The sequence below is a fragment of the Odocoileus virginianus genome, chromosome 25 (genome assembly GCF_023699985.2).
Source record: "Odocoileus virginianus isolate 20LAN1187 ecotype Illinois chromosome 25, Ovbor_1.2, whole genome shotgun sequence".
Taxonomy (NCBI): Eukaryota; Metazoa; Chordata; class Mammalia; order Artiodactyla; family Cervidae; genus Odocoileus; species Odocoileus virginianus.
The window spans coordinates 32,768,156-32,793,865 of NC_069698.1; the positions used below are offsets into that span (position 1 = coordinate 32,768,156).

At 35.9% G+C, this 25,710-nt stretch overlaps 1 protein-coding gene across 9 annotated transcripts in view; it reads left to right on the forward strand.

The window, feature by feature from the left end:
• The window catches only part of USP25 (ubiquitin specific peptidase 25), a 153,995-nt gene that overhangs the window by 61,668 nt on the left and 66,617 nt on the right, over window positions 1–25,710 (forward strand). For all 9 annotated transcript variants that reach the window (XM_070455092.1, XM_020874611.2, XM_070455089.1 and 6 more), the window contains 5 exons: window positions 2,006–2,092; window positions 9,858–9,995; window positions 12,526–12,602; window positions 18,221–18,294; window positions 22,949–23,097. In XM_070455092.1, the coding sequence (XP_070311193.1) occupies window positions 2,006–2,092; window positions 9,858–9,995; window positions 12,526–12,602; window positions 18,221–18,294; window positions 22,949–23,097 (525 nt within the window). The remainder of the gene's footprint in view (window positions 1–2,005; window positions 2,093–9,857; window positions 9,996–12,525; window positions 12,603–18,220; window positions 18,295–22,948; window positions 23,098–25,710) is intronic.

Genomic DNA, 25,710 nt, shown 5'->3' on the forward strand with positions numbered 1-25,710 from the left:
ACGTAAAGAATACTGCACAAAAGCACATCATAGTAAAATAGAAAGAACTCAAAACTGAGAAAACCCTAAAAGTAGCCAGTAGGAAGAAGATATATTGCTTCAATAAATGAGCAAAAATAAGACTGACAGTTGGCTTCTCAGCAGAAATGCTATATTTAACGTGCTGGGAAAAGATAACTGGCCATCTCAAATTCTATAACTAGTAAAGACCCACGCCAGGGGAAATCTAAAGGGTGTTCAAAAAGAAGAAAAAATATTTTCCAGTAGGAGCTCAGAGGACAGAAGTGGATTCAGCTTCTCTAGATTTGTCATTCTTTTTCGTATATAAATCCCTTGTAAGAACAGTCCATACTTTGACCTCTACTTTTATCCCATTTCTTTAGGACTCATTGGTGCTATCTTACCATCTTATTGGAAAGGCGAGTTCCCAACTGCTAAATATAAAGAATATTTTCCTGCTCTTACCTTCTTTGGATGGGGCAACCTCCAACCTTTACTAATCTTCTCCTTCATGAAATTTGCCAGTGATTGATTCTTGTACTTCAGAATCTCTGGTACTTTATATCTTTGTTGAGAAATTCCAGACATAAACATTTTTTAAAGCTCTGCTGTTACTCTGATGCACAACTATGTTTGAAAGCTTTTTCCTTTTTTTTCTGTGCCCTCAGACTCGCCACTTCTGTTACTATTCATATTTTGTTTTATACCTCTTTTTCCTTTGGCTTTTAAATGCTTCTTAAGTTTCTGATTTTGGTCTATTGTATTCACGTTCTTTCTAGTTTATAACATCCACTCTCATTGTTTTAAATTGCAATCACAAGATGGTATGAAAGGCGGAAACGACTTGGTGTGTTTTACTCTCTGCTGCCTGTCTTCCTTGTGTCTGGCATGTTGTGGGTGCTCCATAAATATTTGTTAAAAGAATGCATAAATGAATATGTTCACATTGTTTACTAAAGAAATACTTCAGGTCACAATTATCAGTTTTATGGTTTTACGTTTTATATATAGGTCTTTGATTTGCATCTATGTACATCTGTATCTGACTCTATTTATAGTGGACCAGTTTTCCCAACATCCAATACTAAACAAATTTTTGTTTCCTTATTGGCTTATGATGCTATGTTTATTTCCTAGCAAGTTGGCTAGCCCATCTTTTACTAAGATTTTAATGCATCATCGCCTCTTGTGCAATGATTTTCAAACTTCATAAACTACAACTCAGAAAGGAATACATTTTACATTGTGAAACACTTTACGTATATGTATGACAATTTCACCAATGAAAATTTTATAAATAATACTCTGGTAAATTTACTCTTTATGACATGTTCTAATATTTTCCATTACATTTTATTTCATTTTTTAAAGTTAATGTTTATCTTGACATTAATGGATTGCAAGCTATAGTTTAAAAGGGTAGCTCCAGGAAACTTTTCCATGAGCATCTTTCCATATGCTTTCATTATACTCTATGTGATCAGTATTACTGTATTTTTGTGTAACATTGCTGTTGTTTTAATTAAATATTGTTTCCTTCCTAAACTGTGTCTCCTTGACCATTAGTGATAATACATAATTTCTTTGAGTCTCTATAACCTGGCATCTGGCCTATAGATTTATTTGTACTGTATTTTTGTAGAATTGATACCTCTAGAAAACTCATGTTGTACTTAATATGTTGAAAAAGTTCTTGAGTTTGCATTTGTATACATTTAATTTTGGGGAAACTGCTTAGGCACATAGAAAACTTTTAATAATACATATTATATTTTTTGAGTTGTCCAAGTATAATTTTCTGCTTTGCAGTACAATAAATATTGTTAATGATCAAGCATATGTCTAAATAAAAGAAGTGTGACTTTTTCTTAGGGAGAAAATAGGCCTTCTTGTGCTAGTGGGAAATATTCTGTATATAAAGTAAATCTCTCAGACTAGTCATATTTTTATAGTTCTGTTAATAGAATTTTCCCTTTGGTTATCTTAAATTGTTGTTCTTTTTCAGTCATTATTCAATCTTTTGGAATTCAGAAGATTAGTTCTGAATTACAAGCCTCCATCAAATGTTCAAGATTTACCCCGAAACCAAAAGGTAAAATTATGAAAGACTTTTAAGTTGAGCATATTCTTCTGTGTTTGCTTCTGGTGCCATGCCATGTGCCTAGTCGTGCCTGACCATTTGCAACCCCATGGGCTGCAGCCTGCCAGGCTCCTCTGTCCACAGAATTCTCCAGGAGTCGGTTGCCATGTCCTATTCTAAAGGATCTTCCCAACCCAGGGATGGAACCCACATCTCCTGTGTCTCTCGCATTAAAGGTGGATTCTTACCCACTGATCCATGGGGGAAAGTTTGCTTTTGGGATATTTGTGAAATCAAATCTGAAGCAGTGTCAAATCTGAATGTCAAGCTGTTAGTCTCAACTACAACAGTTAACTTAACTATTCTTGGTCAGTATATTGTAAATATGAATTTTTCTACACATGTGTGTCAGTAATAGGCTGTTTTTTTGGTTTCACTTTAGTAATTGCTTTTTTCTTCTTTTTAGAATGTCAGAGTAATAGGCTGCCATTTACAATTCAGGGTCTTTCCTCCTCAAAAATTGTGCGGCAATCAAACATTTTTCATTTATTTCTGTAGATGAATTCTTTAAAAGGTTAGTTTTGCCCTGTTTTTGCAGTGTGAGTCTACAATTTGTAATATTGTTGGGCAATGTAACATGACAGAGAGCACAGAGGGCAGAGCCACATTGCCTGGGTTCTGGCCCCAGAGCTGGTTACTTGATCTAATTGCTGCTAGTTTCTAATCTGAAAATAAGGACAGCAGTTGTTTTATAGAGCTTCTGTGAGAATTAAATGAGATAACAAAACAATAACCAAAAAAAAAAAAAAAAATCGGATAAAGGGCTTAGAAGTACCTGGTACATAGTGATAGCTTACAGTTAAAGTTGTCCTGAAGAAGATTTAGCTTTGGGACCAGGGACTAAGCTTGATCACTCAGAGCTTTTGTATGGCAGAAGTTTTATTACAGTGAAAAAGGACAGAGAATGCTTCTGACCTAGACATCAGAAGGGGGACAGAGGTGCCCCACTTGTTAGTCTTATCCAGGCCTTATATACTTTTACCAGACTCACTCCCACAACAAACATCTTAAATTAACAAGATTAGAACTAACAAAGAAGGGTCTTACCAGACCCACTCCCACAACATATGTCTTAAGATACCAAATTAGTCAGAAGGTTCTTGTTAAAAAGAAGAAACATGTCCTTGAGCAAGATACATTGTTAAATAATCATTAGTACAGAGCTTAAGGAAAAACATACCTTTGAGCAAGATTTGTTTTATTGTGTAAAGAAAGTTAGTCTTAAAGATTGTTGTCATAACTCAGAGTTTAAGAAAAAACATCTCATGTGACTAAAATCAGTCAATGTAGGAAAAAGCATTTTGTCCCTGTTTCCTCCTTGAGAGCCTGGGACCCCTTTCTCCTCCTTGAGAGCCCAGACTCCTTATTAACCTACCTAAGAATTAACTCTCTCAATAGTCAGTACCAGGTGTCAGCTATTGCTAGTTGTATTGTTCATATTAGCTTTTCAAAAGATAGGACTGATTCACATTCAAAAATTCATACTTAATAAAAAAGATTAATTATGGAGATAATATGCTTGACTGTAAGACTTAATGATCTTATCATAAAGAAACTAGCCATAAAGACAAGGACAAAGAAGTGAAGTTTTAGGTTTCAGTAAAGTGTTGAACTTCGTGTGATCTTTTGTTAGCTGTAATGATACATTATTAAATTATGTTTTCTTTTTAGTCTATCATTTTGAAAACAATTTTTCCTGTACACATTTTATAATGCAAGCTGATGGGAATATAATTTGATTTTTAACCAGCTTTTTGGGCTGTAATCTTTAGCCATAGAGTGACAGAATAATTGGAAACCATATTTATTTGTGCTATTTGTAATCTTAATGTCTAGGAGAATTGGGAGATTATTAGAAATTTAAAGATATCACTGTAAACATCTCATCCTTCCCCATTCCCACACATAATCTCTTTTGGCTTAAAAAGCCACGAACTGATGGGAAAGCATATATTAAATGTTGACAAAACAAAAAGGTGTAAGCTTACAATATTTAGAGGTAATCACCATATAATTAATAACCTTATTAATCATAAGGTTATATTATTTAAAGCCTTGATTTAGGGTGAATATTTTCAAATAGACAATATTCTCCCTACTCAGAAGTGAGAAGCATATGAGAAGGAAATGATTTGGGGTTAATACCATAAATATATTACTGAGCAAATATCTTTTTTTTTTTTTTCCATTTATTTTTATTAGTTGGAGGCTAATTACTTTACAACATTGCAGTGGTTTTTGTCATACATTGAAATGAATTAGCCATGGATTTACATGTATTCCCCATCCCGGTCCCTGAGCAAATATCTGAGGGAGTTTTGAATTTTAAAATGAAAAGAGAACATTCTGGAACTTTTGTCTTTGGCCATGAAGGTATAACAAGTAGGGTTTACAAGTTTTAGCAAATTTTTAAGGATTCAAGGCATACAGATTATGTTTTCCAACCACAGTGAAATTAAGTTAGAAATTAACAACAGAAAGATATCTAGAAAATCCCCACATTATTTGGAAATTATTTACACTTCTGAATAACCCCAGGAACAATGAACAAATCAAAATAGAAATTTCAGGGTGTTCTGAACTGAATGAAAATTAAAATGATGCATCAAAATTAGATAGATGTAGCTAAAAGCAGTGGCTAATGGAAAATATATGAACTAAATGCCTTATTAGAAAATAGAGTTTCAAATTAGTGGCAATAGATTATGTCAGAGAATTAGAAAAAAAGATTAATTTGAAAGCAGAAGAAAGGAAATAAAGATAAGAGCATGAATCTATGAAATAGACATCAGGGAAACAATAGAGAAAAATTAATGGAATCACAAGATGCTTAAGAATGTTGGTAAAATTGATAAACTTCTAGGTAGACTGAGTAAGAAAAAGAGAAGAAACAAATAACCCAAAATAAACGAAAGAGGCGCACATCACTGCATAGTCTGCAGACAGTAAAAGAGAATAGTGGAATATTATAAACAACAGACAAATATTTTGAAAGCCAAAGGCTATTGAATGTAACTGATGAAAAGATAAGCTGTGTATTTCATATTAAAGAAATTAATTTTTTAGTTTCAAACTTAGGCACCCAAAAATAAAATCAGTAGCAATAAAATTTATTGGTGAGTTACACCACACATTTAAGGAAGAAATAATACCAATTCTCTACAAGTTTTCTCAGAAAATTGAAGAGATAAAACTTGCAAATTTACCCTGTGAGACCAACATTACACTGAAACCAAAAGTAGAAAAATGTATTTCAAGAAAAGAAAACTACAGATCAATATTCCTTATGAATAATAGAAGGAAAAATTGTCAGAATTGGGGCAAGTTGAATGATTCAATACATGTAAAGGACAATACCTCATTGACAAGTGGGATTTGTCCAGGACTGAAAGATTGGTTTATTGTTGGGAAATGAATATAATTCATCATAGTAACAGTTTAGACGAGAAAAGCCATAAAACTAGCTCAGTAGGTGAAGAAAAGGATTTGACAAAGCTAGTATCTATTTTCGGCAAAATCTCTCTCAGTAGCTAGAAATAGAAACTTTTTTATCTTGATGAAGCTCATTTATGAGAAACCTGCAAATATTTTTAATAATAGTGAAAGATAATCGTTTTCTTCAAAGATCAGGGACAAGCAAGGATGTCAGGCCTCACCACTTTTTTATTAAACATTAGTGATCCCAACCAGTGCTATATGGCAAGAAAAAGAAATAGGCAGGCAAACTGGAAAGGAAGAAACAAAGCTGTCTTTTGGTGTGTATGACTGATTGTCTGTTTAGAAAATCCTAAGTACTCTACCAAAAACGAGGTGCCAGAATCAAGGGGTCAGATCACTTAGCAGTGTTACATGATACAAGGCGAACATGCAAAACTCAGTTATAGAGGCTCCCCTGGTGGCTCAGTGGTAAAGAATCCGCCTGCCAGTGCAGGAGACATGGGTTTGAGCTCTGATCTGGGAGGAGCCCACATGCTGCAGAGTAACAAGCCCCAGTGCCCCGCCACTGAGCTTACATGCCCTGGGGCCTGTGCGCTGAAACGAGAGTGGCCCCACTCACCACGACTAGGGAAAAGTCCATGCAGCAGCACAGCCCCAGCACAGCCAGAAATAACTAACTAAATAAAACTGTCTTAAAACTGGCTGTATTTCTTAGTGCCAGCAACACACAGTTGGAAATACGAATTTAAAAATGATTATGTAAGAGCATAAAAGATGGAATATTAGAGGGAAAGTAGGTAAAAGATACAGAAAACTACAGAACGTCACTGGGAAAAATTAAAGAAGTATGTTTATGAATCAGCTGATTTAAGTATTGTTAGGATATCACTTGTCCCCAGCTTATAGAATCAGTGCAATACAATTATAATTTTGGCTGGCATTTTCATAGGAGTTGACAGATTGTAAAATTTATGTGGAAAATCAAGGGATATGGAATAGCCATAGCAGTTTTAAAAAGAAAGGCAGTGTTAGAGGAATTATCAGGCTACAGTGATCAAGACACTATGTTATTGGTGAAAAGATAGTCATATAGATCATTAGAATAGAATAGAGTGTGCAGAAATATAACATACACATAGGGGCAATTGGTTTTAATCAAAGTTGCCAAAATCAGTAAACAAAGAAAAATTTTTTGAACTAATGTCATAGGAAGAAAAATACTTTTCAGCCTCTATAAGACATTATATATGAAAAAAAAATGTAATGAACTATAGACCTGAAACAAAGAACTGAGACTATAAAAATTCATGGATAAAACAGAAAATTTTAGGGTTCTGAATTAAAAGATTTTTTAAGTACCGCAACAAACTGGCACAAATTAAACAAGGACATTTTAATAAATCGGACTTCATCAAAATGAAAAGTTTGTTTTTGAAAAATTCATGCAAATTAAAAAGGCACACCACAGTTTGGGAAAATATAATAACAAAACACATGTCACAAAAAGGAATTGTATGTAAAATATATACAGAATTTGTACGGTTCAGTAGTAAGACAAGTAACGTATCTCAACAGATTGCAACACCAAAGAAGATAAACAGATTGAAAATAACTATATTAAAAGATGCTCGATGTTACTGGTCTAAATTAGGACTAATGAAAATTTTAACTGGAGATGCCACTAGAAGAACTAAAGTTAAAAAATATAGCCCATATCCAAGAGTGAATGTGAACCTAGAATGTGGACCTAGAACTCTCATTCCACTGCCACTGTATATGTAAAATATTACATATGTGTAAAACTGCTATGGCTGTTCCATATCCCTTGATTTTCCATATATTCACTGGCATATGTAGTGCCTTTGGAAAACTTGGTTTCTTAAAAATGTATATCATACAGCCTCACCAATTCCTTGCGCTTCTTGTCTGGAGAGGAATGAGATCACATGTCCACACAAAGCCACATCCAATCATATCTGCAACAGCTGGAAAAGGTTAATATATAAATAAGTTGTGTTCTGCCCACACAATGGGATCCCACTCAGCAATAAAATGGAATGGATTGTACATACGAGTGAAGGTCAAAATAATTATGCCGATTGCAGGAAAGCAGACTAAAATGAGTACATGGAGTGTAATTTTGATATATATAAGTCTCTGGAAAATACAGAGTAACCATGGTTGCTTGGGAATGATCAGGGAGGGGAGTGAGGGATGAAGAAGGTTTTGGGGGTGATGTGCAAGTACTGATTGTGGTGATACAGTCATGGATGTATACATATGTGAAGCTTGTAAAACTGTACACTGATATACAGTATATTGTACGTCAGTTATATCTTGGTAAATCTGTTGAAACAAAGATAAAGAATCATGTTTGAATAGTTTCTATATGTGGTGGTGCATATAGTGGCTAGTCTTAACAGCATTCACTAATTTTGTCTTTTGAAATTTCAAGATTTTTCTAGCCACAGGAATTGGCCAAGAGAATGTTTTGAATTGGCCAAGAATGTTTTATTAATGTATTTAACTTTCAACATTTTCTTCTTAGCAGAATTTCACTTAATTTTCAAAAGTCATTTTATTTTCGTCCTTGTCACTTGGCAAGGAATGACTCAAGCTTTTTTACCATAGTTGTAGTGATAAATGAAGAGATTGAGCACAAGAAATTAAGGGTATTTCTGAAAATTACTTTGTGGATTAAAATTGTTAGTATTTACAGTCTTGAAACCCTTGTTGTGAAATAGTAAGTACCACAGAAAAATCATGAATTAGTTTTTTATCTTATTTAAAACTTTCGCATTTATTCTTTATCATAAATGATAGAATTTATTATGCTTAAATAAAATCCATGTTTTTAAAAATGTTTTCTAAAACTTAGCATTTTTATGTTAGACTTTATGTACTTTCTGATTGCTATAGTGGATTTGTAGTTTTTAAATCAGATAAATATTTGGAATCAGTTTTGTTTCCTTACATCTATTTCTTAAGACTTCTTTTTTGATGCATTTTAAGAGCAGCTGTTTCTGTATTAATTGATTATACTGGGCATCAACTGTACACACATATACATGCCTACAAAACTGCAAACTTGAAACTTTTTCTAATATTTAAATGGTATATATAAGCTTTATTAAAATTTTTATTTCAAGAACTAACCATAGTAACAACTAGTTGTCTGATTTGTTATCAAGTTTCACTAAGATAGGTGAATTACAATCTTATAAAACATTTTCTTCTTATTTTGAAATGAATTATTTATGATATTTGATTGTTTTTGTTCCATCTGGAGTATTTGGTTTAATCAACCAGAAAGAATTGAATGCTTGTTTTGCTTAGCAAAAAGTTGTGAAAGATATACAGATGTTCTTGTCTTTGAGAAACTTAGCAGTTTATCATAAAATAAAAGCGAACTTGCAAAAGGAACCCTGAAAGGATGATACATTCTTATTTAAAATGGCACTCCACTTCAGTACTCTTGCCTAGAAAATCCCATGGACGGAGGAGCCTGGTAGGCTGCAGTCCATGGGGTTGCTAAGAGTCGGACACGACTGAGAGACTTCACTTTGACTTTTCACTTTCATGCCTTGGAGAAGGAAATGGCAACCCGCTCCAGTGTTCTTGCCTGGAGAATCCCAGGGACCAGGGAGCCTGGTGGGCTGCCGTCTGTGGGGTCACACCGAGTCTGACAGGACTGAAGCGACTTAGCGGCAGCAGTCTGATAATTAGGATTATCACATAACACTTTCAGTTAGTGATTCATTCCTAAGTGAAAAACATTAATTTCAGTTGATGTGAAGTTTGGTGAGATCATTGACTTGGAGGGGCCTGGGAAGACTTCATGGTGGAGGAGGGATTTTTTGCTTAAATGGGTTTATTGAGGGTCAAGTACTTAAATAGTGCCTGGTACGTGATTAAACACTCACTGAATGTTGGCTCTTGTTACTGCTGTTCTCAGCAGCAGCTGGGCTTTGCTGAATGGGAAGGATTATAATAAGCAGACATAAATGAGGATATTCTTGGCTGGGTAATGACATGATTTGCTGTGAATATCTGGCGTTTATGCTGAAGTTGTGGGCTTAAGCTGGGTGCTCTGCTGTTCCCATGCTCGACTCCTTTCTGTCTCCTCGCTGAAACCAGCACTCTTCTTTTTTTATAATAGGATGCCGGACTCATTCTTAAGCTATATTAGTTAAATTTCTGGTTAATTTTTAAATGAGTATCCCTTTACCAGTAAAAAATTTAATTTCACTTAAGAATTTTTCTTTCTTTTTTTCAATAGGAGCATCGGAATTTGCCTTTTATGCGTGAGCTTCGATATCTTTTTGCACTTCTTGTTGGTACTAAAAGGAAATATGTTGATCCATCAAGAGCAGTTGAGATTCTTAAAGATGCTTTCAAATCAAATGACTCCCAGCAGGTAGCTTTTTTGTGCTTACTTGTTTATTAACTATTTTTATTTTATTTTATTTTTTCTTCCTTAAGCAGTGTTTTCAAAAGATAAATGAGAATAACATTTCTATTATCAAAGCAATTCTTATTTTTATAAGAATAAGCTGGAGCCATTTAAAATATGATTATTTGGAAGATTTACTTTTAAATTAAAAAACAGTAATCTTGATAGTGTATGATAAATCAAGCTGTAATTTTAATTAAAATTACTAAATGAAAGTAACAGGTAAAATGAAAAACGTTCACAAGTGTGTAATTAAAAATCTTCACCAAGGTGTGATAACCCAATGTCAGTATAGTATACATGCTTTTGATATGCCTGTTTTTGCTGGCAGAAATTCCTCACTCAGAAAAGGTTTCTGAATGATATTAACTTTGTCATTGTTTCTTTTATTTCCCAATCTTTATGTAGTGCTGTTTGGTTACTTTTTAATCAATTTCTTAGAAAGAATATTGGAAATTTTCCTATAAAAGTAGAAAATGTCTGCAAACATACCAACATTTTCACATATAATTTGAGAAGTTGGAGAAATTAAAGAACGAAAGCAGAAGAGAAGCAGAGAAAGTAGCAGAGGATAATAGCAGCAATGTTGAATAAGATGACAGCGATGTAATGGGCACAAAATAAAGAGGATACTTGAAATTTTAAAAATTCTGCTACATTTGCAGTGTAGTAGTTGTAGTCCTTGCATATATATCTGTTATCTGGGTGTGTGGAGAGGGTCTTTGGCAGAGAGTTCTGAAAGATGTCTGATTTTTGCCACTGCCTTCCCTGTGTTGTTTAAAAAATGTTTTAAATGGCAAAGATAAATGAACAAAAAAGGTGGTCATATCAGAATTTGCCTATGTTTGTTGTTGTTTTCAATTTTTACCCCCCGCCCCCCCGCCAGCATTTTCTCCTGAAGAGCATTGGATAACTAGGAAACCTTTTTCTTTCTTGTCAGATATAGCCTTGTAGGGTAAGTAACATTATAGAAAAATATGGCAAATTGTTTTAAGGCATTATATTAGTTAGGACAGCCGTAACAAATGAACACAAACCGAGTGATTTCAAAGCAACAGAGGATGATTCTCCCATAGTTCTAGAAGCCAGAAGTTCAAAATAAAGGTGTTGGCCGTGTGAGCCGTACTCTGTCCAGTGGCCCTCAGAGATAGGCCTTCCTTGCCGCTCCCATCTGGTGATTCCTGGTGTTCCTTGGCTTATGGTTCCAGTCTCTCTGTGTTGCTATGCCCTTGCCCCCTGTATGTCTGTGTGCCTGCTCCTTGCCTCTACCCTCCACTTCTTGTAAGAGTGCCCAGCACTGGAGTCAGGGCCTGTCTTAATGCAGAATGGTTTCATCTTAAGATCCACACTTCCTTTACATCTGTGAAGACTCCTATTCCAAATACAGTCACATTCTGAGGTTCCAAGTGGACATATATTTTGACAGGCCTCAATTTAACCCACTACAGGTGGTATGGATGTTTATAACCGCTTTTTGTGTTAGGTTTCGTTGTCTTCATATGGCTTTGGAGCAATTTATTTATGCTTCCTAGACCTTAGTTTCAACATTTTAAAGGTAAATCGCTTGTCCTAGATACTCTTCAAAAAAACTTCTAGCTGTGGAAATGTGTAACAGTAAGTTTGTTTTATACTTAGAGCTATTTTATGATGAAAGCAAGTTGCTTATACTTACTTATCTGTCTTCGGGCAGTCATAGTAAGAATTGCTTTATCCTCCCACCCGGCCCCGCTCTTCATGCAGGTTCTATACAAACCTGTTTGCTGTGCTCCAGGCCAGATTGTTGAAAGAAGTTTATGGTAGTTGATGAGTAAACTGCCACTGCTTTATTCCTGTTCATCTTTGTCAGGAGAGCTAGAACCGAAGAAAGGGATTGTGGAAGGTGAAGATTATGCTGGTTCTGATTGGAGACTCAGTTTGAACTTCAGAGGTGGTAGACCTTGGTAATCAGGGAGTCAGTGATTGATTGAATTCAACCTATCCAAGTTAACAGATATCTTAGTAAAATTAGATATGGCTTAAAAAGTGGTGCGTAACAGTTGAATTGAGAAAATGAGTTGTTTAAAAGCACATATTCCTTCTAAGAGAGAAACCAGTAATAAATCTTTGTATAAGGAAGAACTATGGTAATGTGGATCCTTTGTTTTATAAAGATTCATTAGAGAACTCTTGGGGGAGGTGATAACTCTTTTTAAAAATCTCATTCATGAGTTTGTTTTTTTATATATATCAATATTTACACATATATATTTTTCCCTCCTGAAGTGAAACTCAGTCACATAATTATGAATATGATGCTTGTTTTTCTCAAATACTGATTTTATGCTCTGGTTAAGTTATAAATATTTCTTGCATTTGATATGAAACATTTCATATGATACCTTTGTGAGGAGTCAGTTAACTATACATTAGAAAAGACTAGCTGTAAGTTTTATGTTGCAGTGTTTTCATTAGTAGGCTCGAGTATCAATAAGACCTTTTTTTTTTCTCCCCACAGCAAGACGTGAGTGAGTTTACACACAAATTATTAGATTGGTTAGAAGATGCCTTCCAAATGAAAGCTGAAGAAGAGACGTAAGTTACTGGGAAGTTTAGTTTATGGGGTTTAGGAGATTGATAAATAACACCTTTTTTTTTTTATCTTCTCATATATTCAGTGTCATCAGAGAAATAGGAATCTGAGATAAGTGTATGGCAACCCAAATGTTAGCTGGTTTCTTTATAAGCTTTTTGAAATTTGTGGCGACAAATGCTGAGGTTTAAAACAAAAGCGAAGCTTCAACCCTTTAGCTTTCAGTCCAGCTCTAGTGTTCCTGGCTCTTAGTTCAATCCAAACTCAAGTTCCTGTTGCTAAAGATTGTAGCAGAAACTTTGGATGATGTCATAAATGAAGAAAATCATGGTTTTAATTCTGCCACGATGCCTATCATTAAGGGCCAATTGGTTTTTTTAATGTTGGAAGAGATCTCTCTAGATTATGGCACTAAATCTACAATATCTGAGGGAAAAGTTCTGTTGTGGGAAACTTAGAATGTTTCATTGGAAGCTGCTCCCTTTTGGGAGTGTTTAGAAGTTTATGATGCTAACAGCTGTGGTCTGGTGCTCTTCTTTTCTGTTCACCAAAATTTTTAAGTTGCAGTTTTCTTATAAATGTCACTTTGCTGGCCCTCAGTGCTGCATTGACTATAAGCTATCTTTCTAATAACATATTTTCACGCCACAACGGTTGCTCCCATAGCATTTTGGTGTGAAATTGGTTAGATTTGTGAAACCTGCTTTCTAGGTAGTTTCTTTGTTTATGTTAGTTTCATTTGGTAAATCTCCCCATCCCGATGCTGAACTGAATCTGCTGCTGATGCTTTCTGAAACCTGAGTTCCAGCTCCAGTAAAGATCGTCATCTCTATGATAAGGTGTTTTCTCAACTTCTCAATGTTCTAGGCCTTTAGTATATTTCTTTCTGCTCCTTTTTTTTTCCCCCTGGATGGGATAGTTCTTTAAGGTGCAGTTACATTTTTCCCCCAATTCTTTTTAAGGAGGTCTTGACTGAATTCTTAGTAGTTTAACCTGCCTCTTAACCCCTACTTTGTACGGGACCAGTTCTGTTTGATGGCCAAATGTCTTCTTTTTCTTGTTGCTTGACTTTGTTTTCAGCCCTATCCCTCTATGCTATCTTAATAGGTCTGTCATAGTGAGAGTGAGTGAAATATGAGTTAGGAGTATGCCCAAGTAGTTTAATATTCACATGGGCATTGCCCACCTTCACCTCTTTTGTGTTGCAGAATCCTACCAGAGTTCTGTCCTGTCAGACCAACAAACAGCCTGTGTGTGAACTTGATCTACAGTTGTCCACCCTGCCTCCTCTTTAGTAAAATTCATCTTCCTTGTACTTTTCCTTAGAGTTCCAACCCCCAGAATTTATTGAGCATGTTTCCCCAGAGTGTGAATGCTATCTGTATCCCGGTCTATGGAAGCTGAGTCTCTTTGGAGTTCTCTCAGTAATTCTTTGGGTACTTTACCCTGAAGTCCCCAGTTCTCCTCTGAAATCTGTCCAGCCTTCCTGTAATCACCTCATGTAGAAGCCTCTGTTCAAGACAGCTCCCTGATTGCGGTCTCTCTCTAGACTGCCACTTGGCCGTTGCCTGAATCCTGGTTATTTCTGAAAGGATCATTCTTTTCTGGTTTCGGAGATCTTTCCTTATTTTACTCATTTTACTTCTAAAAAATTCTTTTGGGTTCGAGTGTCAACTTTTCTGATCTAGTAACTAAGGAGTTACCAGAGATCAAATTGCCAACATCTGCTGGATCATTCACAAAGCAAGAGAGTCCCAGAAAAACATCTATTTCTGCTTTACTGACTAAGCCAAAGCCTTTGACTGTGTGAATCACAGTAAACTGTGGAAAATTCTGAAGGAGATGGGACTACCACACCACCTGACCTGCCTCCTCAGAAATCTGTATGCAGGTCAGGAAGTAACAGTTAGAACTGGACATAGAACAACAGACTGGTTCCAAATTGGGAAAGGAGTATGTCAAGGCTGTATGTTGTCAACGTGCTTATTTAACTTATATGCAGAGTACATCATGAGAAATGCTGGGCTGGATGAAGCCCAAGCTGGAATCAAGATTGCTGGGAGAAATATCAATAACCTCAGATATGCAGATGACACCACCCTTATGGCAGAAAGTGAAGAAGAAGTAGAGCCTCTTGATGAAAGTGAAAGAAGAGAGTGAAAAAGTTGGCTTAAAGTTCAACATTCAGAAAACTTAAGATCATGACATCTGGTCCCATCACTTCATGGCAAACAGATGGAGAAACAGTGGAAACAGTGGCTGACTTTATTCTGGGGGGCTCCAAAATCACTGCAGGTGGTGACTATAGCCATGAAATAAAAAGACACTTCTTGGAAGGAAAGTTATGACCAACCTAGATAGCATATTAAAAAGCAGAGGCATTACTTTGCCAACAAAGGTCCATCTAGTCAAGGCTATGGTTTTTCCAGTAGTCATGTAGGGATGTGAGAGTTGGACTCTAAAGAAAGCTGAGCACCGTAGAATTGATGGTTTTGAACTGAGATGTTGGAGAAGACTCTTGAGAGTCCATTGGAAGGCAAGGAGATCCAACCAGTCCATCCTACAAGAAATCAGTCCTGAATGTTCATTGAAAGGACTGATGGTGAAGCTGAAACTCCAATCCTTTGGCCACCTGATGTGAAGAGCTGACTCATTTGAAAAGACCCTGATGCTGGGAAAAATTGAGGGCAGGAGGAGAAGGGGACATCAGAGGATGAGATGGTTAGATGACATCACCGACTCAATGGGCATGAGTTTGAGAAACTCTGGGAGTTGGTGATGGTCAGGGAGGCCTGGCATTCTGCAGTCCCTGGGGTTGCAAAGAGTCGGACACAACTGAGCGACTGAACTGAACTAACAAGTTTTCTCTCTCCTTTTTCTAAAACTGTTTTAAATGAGTCTAGAATTTTCCTGTTTCGTCTGAAATCACAAGCCTTACTTGAAGTATTTACCTCTCATTTCTCAGTAGTTTTGTTTTTTCTTTACTGTTTATGGAGCTAAAACTTTTTAAAGTTTAAAAGATTGGGAAGCACTGAGTACTGTATCAGTTGCTCTAAATCTTTGAACTCTTTCTGTACCAACCTGATTCCTGAGGCTGAGGTGTCCCTGATACAAGTTTTCTTTGATGATTTCTTTTGGCCTGTGATATTGGTGTCAGTCTAGCTTTTCTTCGTGCAAGCAGTGGATATATCATTTCTATTATAGAAATCTCGGGTGTTTTAAATTGCTCTTTACTGTGTTCCTTGCACGTGTGTTGATAGCAACAGTCTGGGTCCCTGAGATTCAAAGCTTAAATGCACTGTAACGAGTAAGAGCTCTGAGAGGTTGCAAAGAAGAACCGGGTAAGGGATTTCTGGGTAATTTGTCAGCCTGACTCCTTAGGGAGGGTCAGTGCATACCACAGGTCAGTGGAGAGAAGACCAAAATTTAGATACAAAGAATTGAAAAGATCCTTGGAAAAAGAATTCAGTTAGTACAGCTCTCTCACACAGTTTCTTCTGTCAAAGACATCAACCTGGTATGTCGTTGCTCTTTCTGTGGAGTATGTCTGTGAAAATAAGGTGAGAAACCAGGAATGTTGTTTTTCTGTTGGGTTAGCCATAAAGTTCTGTAAGATGGCAAGGAAAAACCCGAACGAACTTTTTGACCAACCCAGTACGCAGGAGTATGACGCATGAAAATGGAGGTACTAATCTTCATGTCTAAAGATTCATGGACTTTTACATCAAGAGAGACCGTCTTTGTGTTTTTCCTCTCCCCTATATCAGATGACAGAGGCTTCATCTCATCCCAGCCTTCTGGGATCACCACATCAGTGAAAAGTATATTGACTCGCAGAGTTACAGCCCAGAAATGACACATATTACCTCCACTCACATTTTGTTGTGCAAAGCAAAAAAAAAAAACCAAAAAAACCAGAAAATAAAAAGTATTGAAATGTGAAAAAAATTGAAACTTTTTGGCACTGTTGATGGAAATGTAAAATGGTACAACTGCTGTGGAAAACATTGTGGTAGTTCCTTAAAAAAATTAATGGTAGAATTACAGGGAATCCTTTCACAGTGTATACATACATCAAATCATTATGGTGTACACTTCAGACACCTTATAGTTGTTTGTCATTTGCATTTATAAAGACGGAACAGCAAAAATTAACCACATGATGATCCAGCAATTCCACTGCTGAATTTAAATCCAAAAGCATTTATGGCAGGGTCTCAAAGAGATGCTGCACACTCATGTTCATGGCAGCATTCTTCACAATAGACAAATGTTGGAAGTGATTGATTATATCCATGGATGAATGGAAATACAGATGTGGTATACATATACAATGGAATATCCTTACCAAATAAGGAAACTCTGACGCCTGCTACAACATGGATGAACCTTGAAAACATGATGCTGAGTGAAATACACCAGTCACAAAAAGACAACAACTGTATTTCACTTATACGATGTGTTTAGAGTTGTCACAGAGAAACGGAAAGTTAGAATGGCAGTTACTAGGACCTGATGGGAGGGAAGAACTTGGAGTTGCTTAATGGGTTTCTCAAGCCAAAATTAGTTCTAGAGGTTGGTTCCACAGCAGTTATGAATGTACTTAACACTGCAGAACTGAACACTTAACAGATGGTTAAGATGGTAAACTTTATATTGTGTTTATTTTATCACAATTCAGATTTTTTTTTTTCAAATTTAAATAGAAAGTAGATGGGAAAGTGCTTCTTACTATGTATCTGAAAGTAGAGGGCTGGAAATCTTTTTGTACAACACTAATGACCACCATACTACCTCAGAATTGTTGCAAGGCTTAAGTGAAGTATTTCCCTCCAGTTGTTTTATGGTTTAAATGGGGGTGCATGTAACAATTCAAGAGACAAACAGTATCTTTCTCTCATTTTAAGAAGTAAATCAGTTTTATTAATTTGAACACAAAATTTATGAAGAAAAAGTCTGTACAGTTGTGGATAAAACATACTTTTATATACCAAGGCCAAGATAAACTTTGTGTTTTTAGATCACAGGGTAAAAACACTAAAGAAAAAGTTAAAAATTGTCCATTTCTACTTGCTTCAAGCCAAAAAAAAAACCAAGAAAACAAATTTATATGTTAAAGAATTTGGAAAATTCACAGATGACTAATTTTACCAGCAACATGAAACTTTACAAAAGATTGGCGTACCTCTTTAGCTACGTGATTCAAAACTGGTATTTTGTTATTTCACTGGTAATGGCCAGTGTGCAAGAGTGGTTTTTCCTCCTTCCCAGCAAGTCCAAATAAGCATGTATTGTATGACTAAAAGTCCATACTCTAAATGATAATGGAATGATCAGGCACTTTGTGACTACAAACTGGGTTCATATCTCCTTACAGTGAGGTCCCACACAGTTTTTAACCCTTACAACAGCTTTGTGGGTTTAATATTCTCAGTTGACACGTGAAGAAACAGAATAAATGTAAGTATCTTGACTCAACACTAAGTAGCAGAGCCAAATACATAAGAACCGCATAAATGTTACTATCTTGGCATCTATTATTGTTCTTTTAATCTTTTCTCTATTACAGTTTTAAAAATTAAAAATTGTAGTCACATTTATAATTTTAATGTGATTTTAGGGATGAAGACAAGCCAAAGAACCCCATGGTGGAGTTGTTCTATGGAAGATTCCTAGCTGTGGGAGTGCTTGAAGGTATAGTTGCATATTTGCTTCCTTATTACAACTGACATATTATTAATTGTTAGGTCCTTTGTCACAATAGTGACGGTATTTGTGGAATGGTTTTTAATTTGACTTCCTTTGTCTAGTAGTTTCTGTTAACATTGCTAATGCTAATCATTTATATAGAAAGCAAAGAAAAAAAGAAAAAAGAAAGCAAAGAATTGAGTGCATATAAAGGAAAGTACAGAGTATATTATCACATGCGAATTGATACTCAGTTAATGTTGATCTGATGTTCTTTCCTTGGGAAAGGTTCTGTGATACTGTGAATTGTTAAGGTGGCAGTTGGTGCCTCTTTAAAAAATAATATTAGAGTTTAATACTGGGGCTTGGTATGATGGTCACTGCTTTTGAGGGTTTCATGTCTATGCAAGTTAAAAGCTATACTTAGCAATTTAGCATAGTCAGGGTTTTGCAGGGTTCCCATTTACGGGGTGATTATAAAATTCTTTAGAATATAGTTTTCAAGAAAGAGTTTTACTCTTACCTTTAAAAAAATCAGTTAAAAATGATAGTATTCCTATTAGTCAAAATCCAGGCCTAAAGAGTTACTCTTTGGTTTTCTTAACAAGGGCAGGAAACTGATTCATAAAATATACATCAGGTAATAAAATCACTTAAGTTTCAAAGCATACATTTTTGAAAAACTATTTTTCCCAAATGGTCCTATGGATAAAGTTTTGAAAGTTCACCCAAATTACCCAAAGTATAAAATTTGGGGATTTGATTTTTCTTAAAGATCTTAAGTGATGGATTGCCATGAAGTTTTGTTTGAATATGGTTTTATAGTTTGAGATTTGGAAACAGGCAGAGACTAATGTGGAATTTAGATGTGCTAAATGTTGTACTGGGCTGTCAGTACATTTTGTTTGCCTCAAATGCTAAATATTCATTATATAAATAGTGGGATATTTTATATAGTGAATTGTATTCCTATTTAGGATGCCCATACTGTCATCCTTATTTTTATTTGAAGTAGAACACTGTCTGTAGAAGTTGAGGAGCTCTAATCAGGTTGTGACTGTGCACTGTTGATAATATTACACTCGTCATGAGCACTTCTACCTTTATTTCCTGGATTCTTAGAAGGGATGATTAAAACTTCTCCATCAGTGTTGAAGTCTTTGTACTTGGTTTTGGTATGTTGTTTCAATGTTGTTGTGCTATATAAATGTGATTGCAGTACATTTCCAGGTGAACTGTGTATTTGCTTTGTTAGCAGTATATTTTGGAGCACTTTCTCCTCATTTTTACATGTATTTTCCTAATGCATGTTTTTAGACTGGTGACTCTGAGGTAGGGTAGTTCTGTTTGTTTACTAAAGTCCTCTGTTGCGGAAGCTCAGGCAGCTCTACCAAACTCCGAGGCCGTGATCCCTCCATTCTGTTCTCAGCCTTTTCCTTTCCTTCCTTGTCCATATGACCCTCCTTATACTTTGACAAAGCTCCTTTCCCCCTTCCCCTTCTGGCACCCCCTCTCTGGCTAGTCTCTGGCCCTCATGGAATTATTTTCTTCTCTCTGCATGTACTGAGAACCTGAGTGTTGTTAGGAGGAAGTCACTCACATGGGCTAATGATAGTGGGTCATGAAGCTGCAGTGACCCTGAGCTTCACTAGTCCCAGTCCATTAACCCTCCCTGGCACCCATCTTTGTCTGTCTTCATCACTGTCTTCTTTCCCATTTTCTGCAGTAGCAATTTCCAGTTTTTCTATGTTTAATATAATTTCATTTTCTCTTCATTTTCTGAAAAAGTCCTTACCTCGGATTTCATAGATTGATGTTGAAACTTATGAAAACTAATCATGGATCCTTGCTAAGGCCATGGATCTAATTTTGTGCTTAAAATTTTTTTTTATCATAGTTCTTAAAAGTGACTTCCTCAGATTTATGAGCTTTAAGCTTCCCAACCTGGATCCATTCCTACCTCCACCATATTGTTTTCTTTGTCACTCCAGGTACTAAAGGATTTATTTTGTCTAATGTCAGTGGCTGTGTGTGCTAAGAATCTCATCTTTTCATGCTTTCTCTCAGGTCTTTTTCTGTCCTTTATCTTGCTTTTATTTCTGTATCTTTAGCCTCTTCATTTCACTGTGTCATTCTCATCAATATTTAGACATCATCTGGTATTTCATTTCTATAAAATTAAAAAAAATAAAATCCCTTCGTATGTTCTTTTTCAGTTAATCTTATTCAGAAATAATCTCCTTTATTTAAATATAGGATCTTGTTTTTCTCTGCTGTCTCTCCATTTATTTGACCTATCCCATTTTTATTTCTGGCTCCAGACCTCTTCTAAAAGGGGGCTTTTGAAGGTTATTGATTTCCTAAATGTGTTAGTCCATTGGATAGTCCGTTGGATTCCTCTCAATTCTCATTGAATTCTTACCAGCTATTAAATCTGTTGACTCCAATCCTCCTCCTCCTCCTCTTCCTTTTACCTGCTTTTCTGTTGAAAATACTTCTCTGACTTCTAGTGCACCCTATTATCTTGGCTTTCTCATGCCTCTGTTGTTACTTTTTAGGAATTATGTTTGTAGTTTCTTTCTGTATCTAAATATAAGAGAGCCTTGGGACCCACCTTTGATCCTCTTCCTCTTGTTTGCTAATTCCCCGGGCAATCTCATGTACTCCCTTGATTTCCTGCTATGAATAAGCTACTACTTATTCAGTTTATAGCTTCACCTCAGTCTTAGTTACTGACTTATTTATGTCTAGCTCTTCTCAACATAAAATATCATGGGCCATTCTAAACCAGTGATTTTCCCTGCTGCCTTAACACAAAAGTAAAAAAAAAAAATCCTCTACTCTTCCTTTACTGGTGCCCTTTTCAGTACATAAAAATCAATTCAGTTGTTCATGCTCAAAATCTGAATATCATTCTTGAAACCTTCCTTTCTTTTCTGTTCCCCATCCTGCCTATGAACCAGTCAATCAAGTCCTATTGGTGCTTCCTTTTGTATATGTTTATAAATGTGTGTTACTTCATGTTTTTATGCACTTCTATTATTAACTCCTGATTCCATTCTACTTTTATTTATAGATGGATTCTATATAGTCACATACCATCCTTATCACTTAACAGAAACCATAAGGATTTTTCAGAGATGTAAATCTGAGCCTCTTATTCCTATACTTAATTATTCAGTGATTTTCCATTATATTCGGAATATACTGGGAAAAAAATTCTTAACAAGGGCTACTAGACTTGGTTAAGAATTTTGCTTTGATTCTCCCACCAAATTTTTCATTGTCATGTCCATGTTGCTCCCCTAAGCTATACTTCCTTTCCCTTAATTCTTTAAATGTGCCAAGTTCTCTGCAACCTGAAAGTTTCTGCCTGTGCTGTTCTTGGCCAGGAATACTCTGGCTCTCCAATTCTGGCCTGGCCACCTCCTATTCACCTTTGCAGTCTCAGCATAAATGTCATTTTCCTGTGGAAGTCTTCCCTGCTTTACCCTCCAACCCTGAAGGCTAGATTTGCTCCCCTTCCATATCTTCTTACAGCACTCTATCTCACCACACCTTTTCTGACATCTGTAATAATATTTATTCATAGCTGTATGTGCAATTAATGTGCATATTGCATTTTTCCAAGAGGCTGAAAGTTTCCTCAGCTCAGAGACCCTATAACTTTTGTATGCTGCTATGTGTATTCTCAATGTTAGTACAGTATCTTGCCCTTAAAAGGTACTTTCTTAAAGAATAAATGTATATATACACACACACAAATATAATTACATATACACATATGAGTATGTAATTAATATCTATAGCATAGCTGTATGTGAACACACTTACATGCATGTAAAAGCTAGTAGGAAAACAATAGTAACTACAACTGTCTGAAATGTTCAGTTGCTCAGTCGTGTCCAACTTTTTGCAGCCCATGGACTACAGCATGCCAGGCTTTCCTTTCGCCATCTCCCAGAGTTTGCTCAAACTCATGTCCATTGGGTTGGTTTTGCCATCCAACCATCTCATCCTCTATTGTCCCCTTCTTCTCCTGCCTTCAGGCTTTTCCAGCATCAGGGTCTTTTCCAGTGAGTCAGCTCTTCACATCAAGTGACCAAAATACTGGAGCTTCAGCTTCAGCATCAGTCCTTCCAGTGGATATTCAAGGTTGATTTCCTTTAGGGTTGACTAGTTTGATATCCTTGCAGTCCGAGAGACTTTCAGGAGACTCTTCCAGCACCACAGTTTGAAGGCATTAATTCTTTGGTTCTCATCATTCTTTATGGTCCAACTCTCACATCCGTACATGACTACTGGAAAAACCGTAGCTTTAACTATACAGACCTTTGTAGGCAAAGTAATGTCTCTGCTTTTTAATATGCTATCTAGGTTTGCCATTGCTTTTCTTCCAAGGAACAAGTGTCTATTTTAATTTCATGGCTTCAGTCACCATCTACAGAGATTTTGGAGCCCAGGAAAATAAAGTCTGTCACTGTTTCCATTGTTTCCCCATCTATATGCCTGAAACGTAAACATCTGTTTCCCCATCTATTTGTCTAAAACATAAACAGGTATAGTTTTTAGGTTGAGGAGATGATTAATGTATACATTTATTTACTTTTTAGAAGCTAAAAGGCCATATTGAGGAATATGAATTTCTCCTCTCTTATAGGTAAAAAATTTGAAAATACTGAAATGTTTGGTCAGTACCCACTTCAGGTCAATGGATTCAAAGATCTGCATGAATGCCTAGAAGCTGCTATGATTGAAGGAGAAATTGAGTCTTTACATTCAGAAAATTCAGGAAAATCCGGTCAAGAGGTGAGTTTAGCATCTTCATTCCCCTTTCCTATAGGTCTTTTCTACAGTGTTGTGAAGTAAGGCTCTAACTGTATAGCTACCTAATAATTGAGAGAATAATCAGAAAATGTTTTTTAATATAATTATGGTAATTTAGACATTTGGGGGAAAACTGCAGAGTCAATACAGTCTATAATCTACGTTAACTTTTCATTTAAAGTGTTTTCTCAAAATTTTATGTTAAAATCCTCATTTAGGACATTGTTCAGTCTTTTAAGACTTTTCAGTCAAGGTACCAGCCATTACAGCATGCTAGTGCTGGAAGGAAGAAAAGCACTGATGTTAGAGTGGAATTCTGTATAGACGTATGTTACTTATATCAAACATGTTGGAATGTGTCAGGCCCAAGGAGGCAACACTGCACTTCTTTTCTTGCAAAATTACTGTATAATTGCCTGAAGGGCAGATAGAAGAACTTGCTTTCTCAAGAGAATTAAAATAGATATTACAAACCTATTTATCTGTCTCACTGGCCTCTGTCTTGTAACCTATGTTCATCTCTCAGTTCATCTCTCTAGCTCAGTTTGTATATCCTTCTATCCATATATTCATCCAGAATATTAGAAAGGAAAGGACAGATGATGTGCTCCAAAATCAGTCACCGTTAAGCAGTTGCGGCTAGCTGTCTGTGTGTCAGCTCTGTCGGGGTCTTCATCTGTGCCTTAGACAGTATGGTCTCTGTCTTATAACCCTGTTACCAGCAGATAGAAGTGCGTGATGTGTGTTGACTGAGTGAAACGTCTCAGTAACATTAAAAAAGTTTCCAAGGTTCTTATCTTTGAATAGGCACTTAATAATTATTAAGTGATTGCATCTCTGTTTATCTGAAGAGGGACTAGTTTCTTATATCTTTGAGAATCAATTGTTTTTATTTGAATTATGTGCTTTTTAAAAAGATGTAACTTCTAATGCCATCCTCATCTCCTTGTGTTCCCTCACACATTCAAACAAAAAGGAAATAATTATTATTTTTTGCCTTTTTTTGAGAGAGAGAGAAAATATTTTTTTGAAATAGTTTTTCTTTCTACATGTCATTTAGTTGCTAAGTCATGGCCCACTCTTGCAACCCCATGGACTGTAGCCCACCGGCTCCTCTGTCCGTGGGATTTCCCAGGCAAGAATACTGGAGTGGGTTGCCATGCCCTCCTCCAGGGAATCTTCCCAACCTAGGGATGAACCCAGGTCTCCTACATTGCAGGCAAGTTCTTTACCAACTGAGCCAATGGTAGCTTGTGCCTACGTTATGTGTCTACCATATAGATCATCTACTTCAGTGATTCTCAGCAGATGCCTAGATTCCACCTCAAAGCTATCAAATCAGAATCTAGGGAAGGGATATGGTACATGAGCACCAGAGCTCCACAGGTGACTCTGATAATAGACCTTTAATTAAGAATACTTAAATTAAGCTTATTTATCTTACTGATTGGGAAACAGATCTTTTAAACATTAGAACTTTCCAAGGATGCCAAGATGGAACAGGAAAACAAAGCTTTATAAAGTGCAGTCTGTTTGCTATTAAATAGAAGAATAGTGGATTTCTGCAGGGAGAGAAGGAATGGCCTTTTCCTTACAATGTTAAGTAACTTGTAAATGAAACATATTATGATTTATTGGTAAATGTGATAATAGGTAAATAATATTTCTCACATATTCCTAGCTTTTGAAAATATCTTTCTTACATTGACTCTGAATGTCATCATTTATTTTTTAGAAGATTTAGTTTGTTTTCTTTGGCTTCATACTCTGACTGCCCTATACTGCAATATATATTTTCTGCCTAGATTTTCCCACCTAGCCTAAGGTATACAAGTGGCTTGTCATCTTCTCTAGTATTTAAATTCAGTTCCTAAGATAATAGGAACTGAATAATAGCTAGTTCCTCAATAATGGCTAATATGATTACCTGTGATTACTAGTTCAGTTGCCTAGATTTGCTGGACATCGTAGTTTCAATAAGTCAGCCTAGTTTAAGTGACTGTCACTGACCAGAGTAGAATATCTTAAAAGTTTTTAGTAATGCCCTTAAATAATAGTTTCATTGCATTGTGTCCTTCAGAACAAAACTATTTTATTTCTCTATAAACACCAATGAATAGCATTTTAGGCTTGTTTCTAAATTGGCATAACCCCTGATGTTAATACCTTTTATCTCTTATGCTATTGTTTAATAAAAATTATTGATTTTACTTTGATGTAGCAAACATTTTTTAAAAAATGTTTCTGCAAGACAGCTGTGGCCAACTAATGTAGGAAGGAAAAGGTCAGTTTTCATTCCAATCCCAAAGAAAGGCAATACCAAAGTATGCTCAAACTACCACACAGTTGCACTCATCTCACACGCTAGTAAAGTGATGCTTAAAATTCTCCAAGTCAGGCTTCAGCAATACATGAACCATGAACTTCCAGATGTTCAAGCTGGTTTCAGAAAAGGCAGAAGAACCAGAGATCAAATTGCCACATCCCTGAATCGTCGAGAAAGCAAGAGAGTTCCAGAAAAACATCTATTTCTGCTCTATTGACTATGCCAAAGCCTTTGACTGTGTGGATCACAATAAACTGTTGAAAATTCTG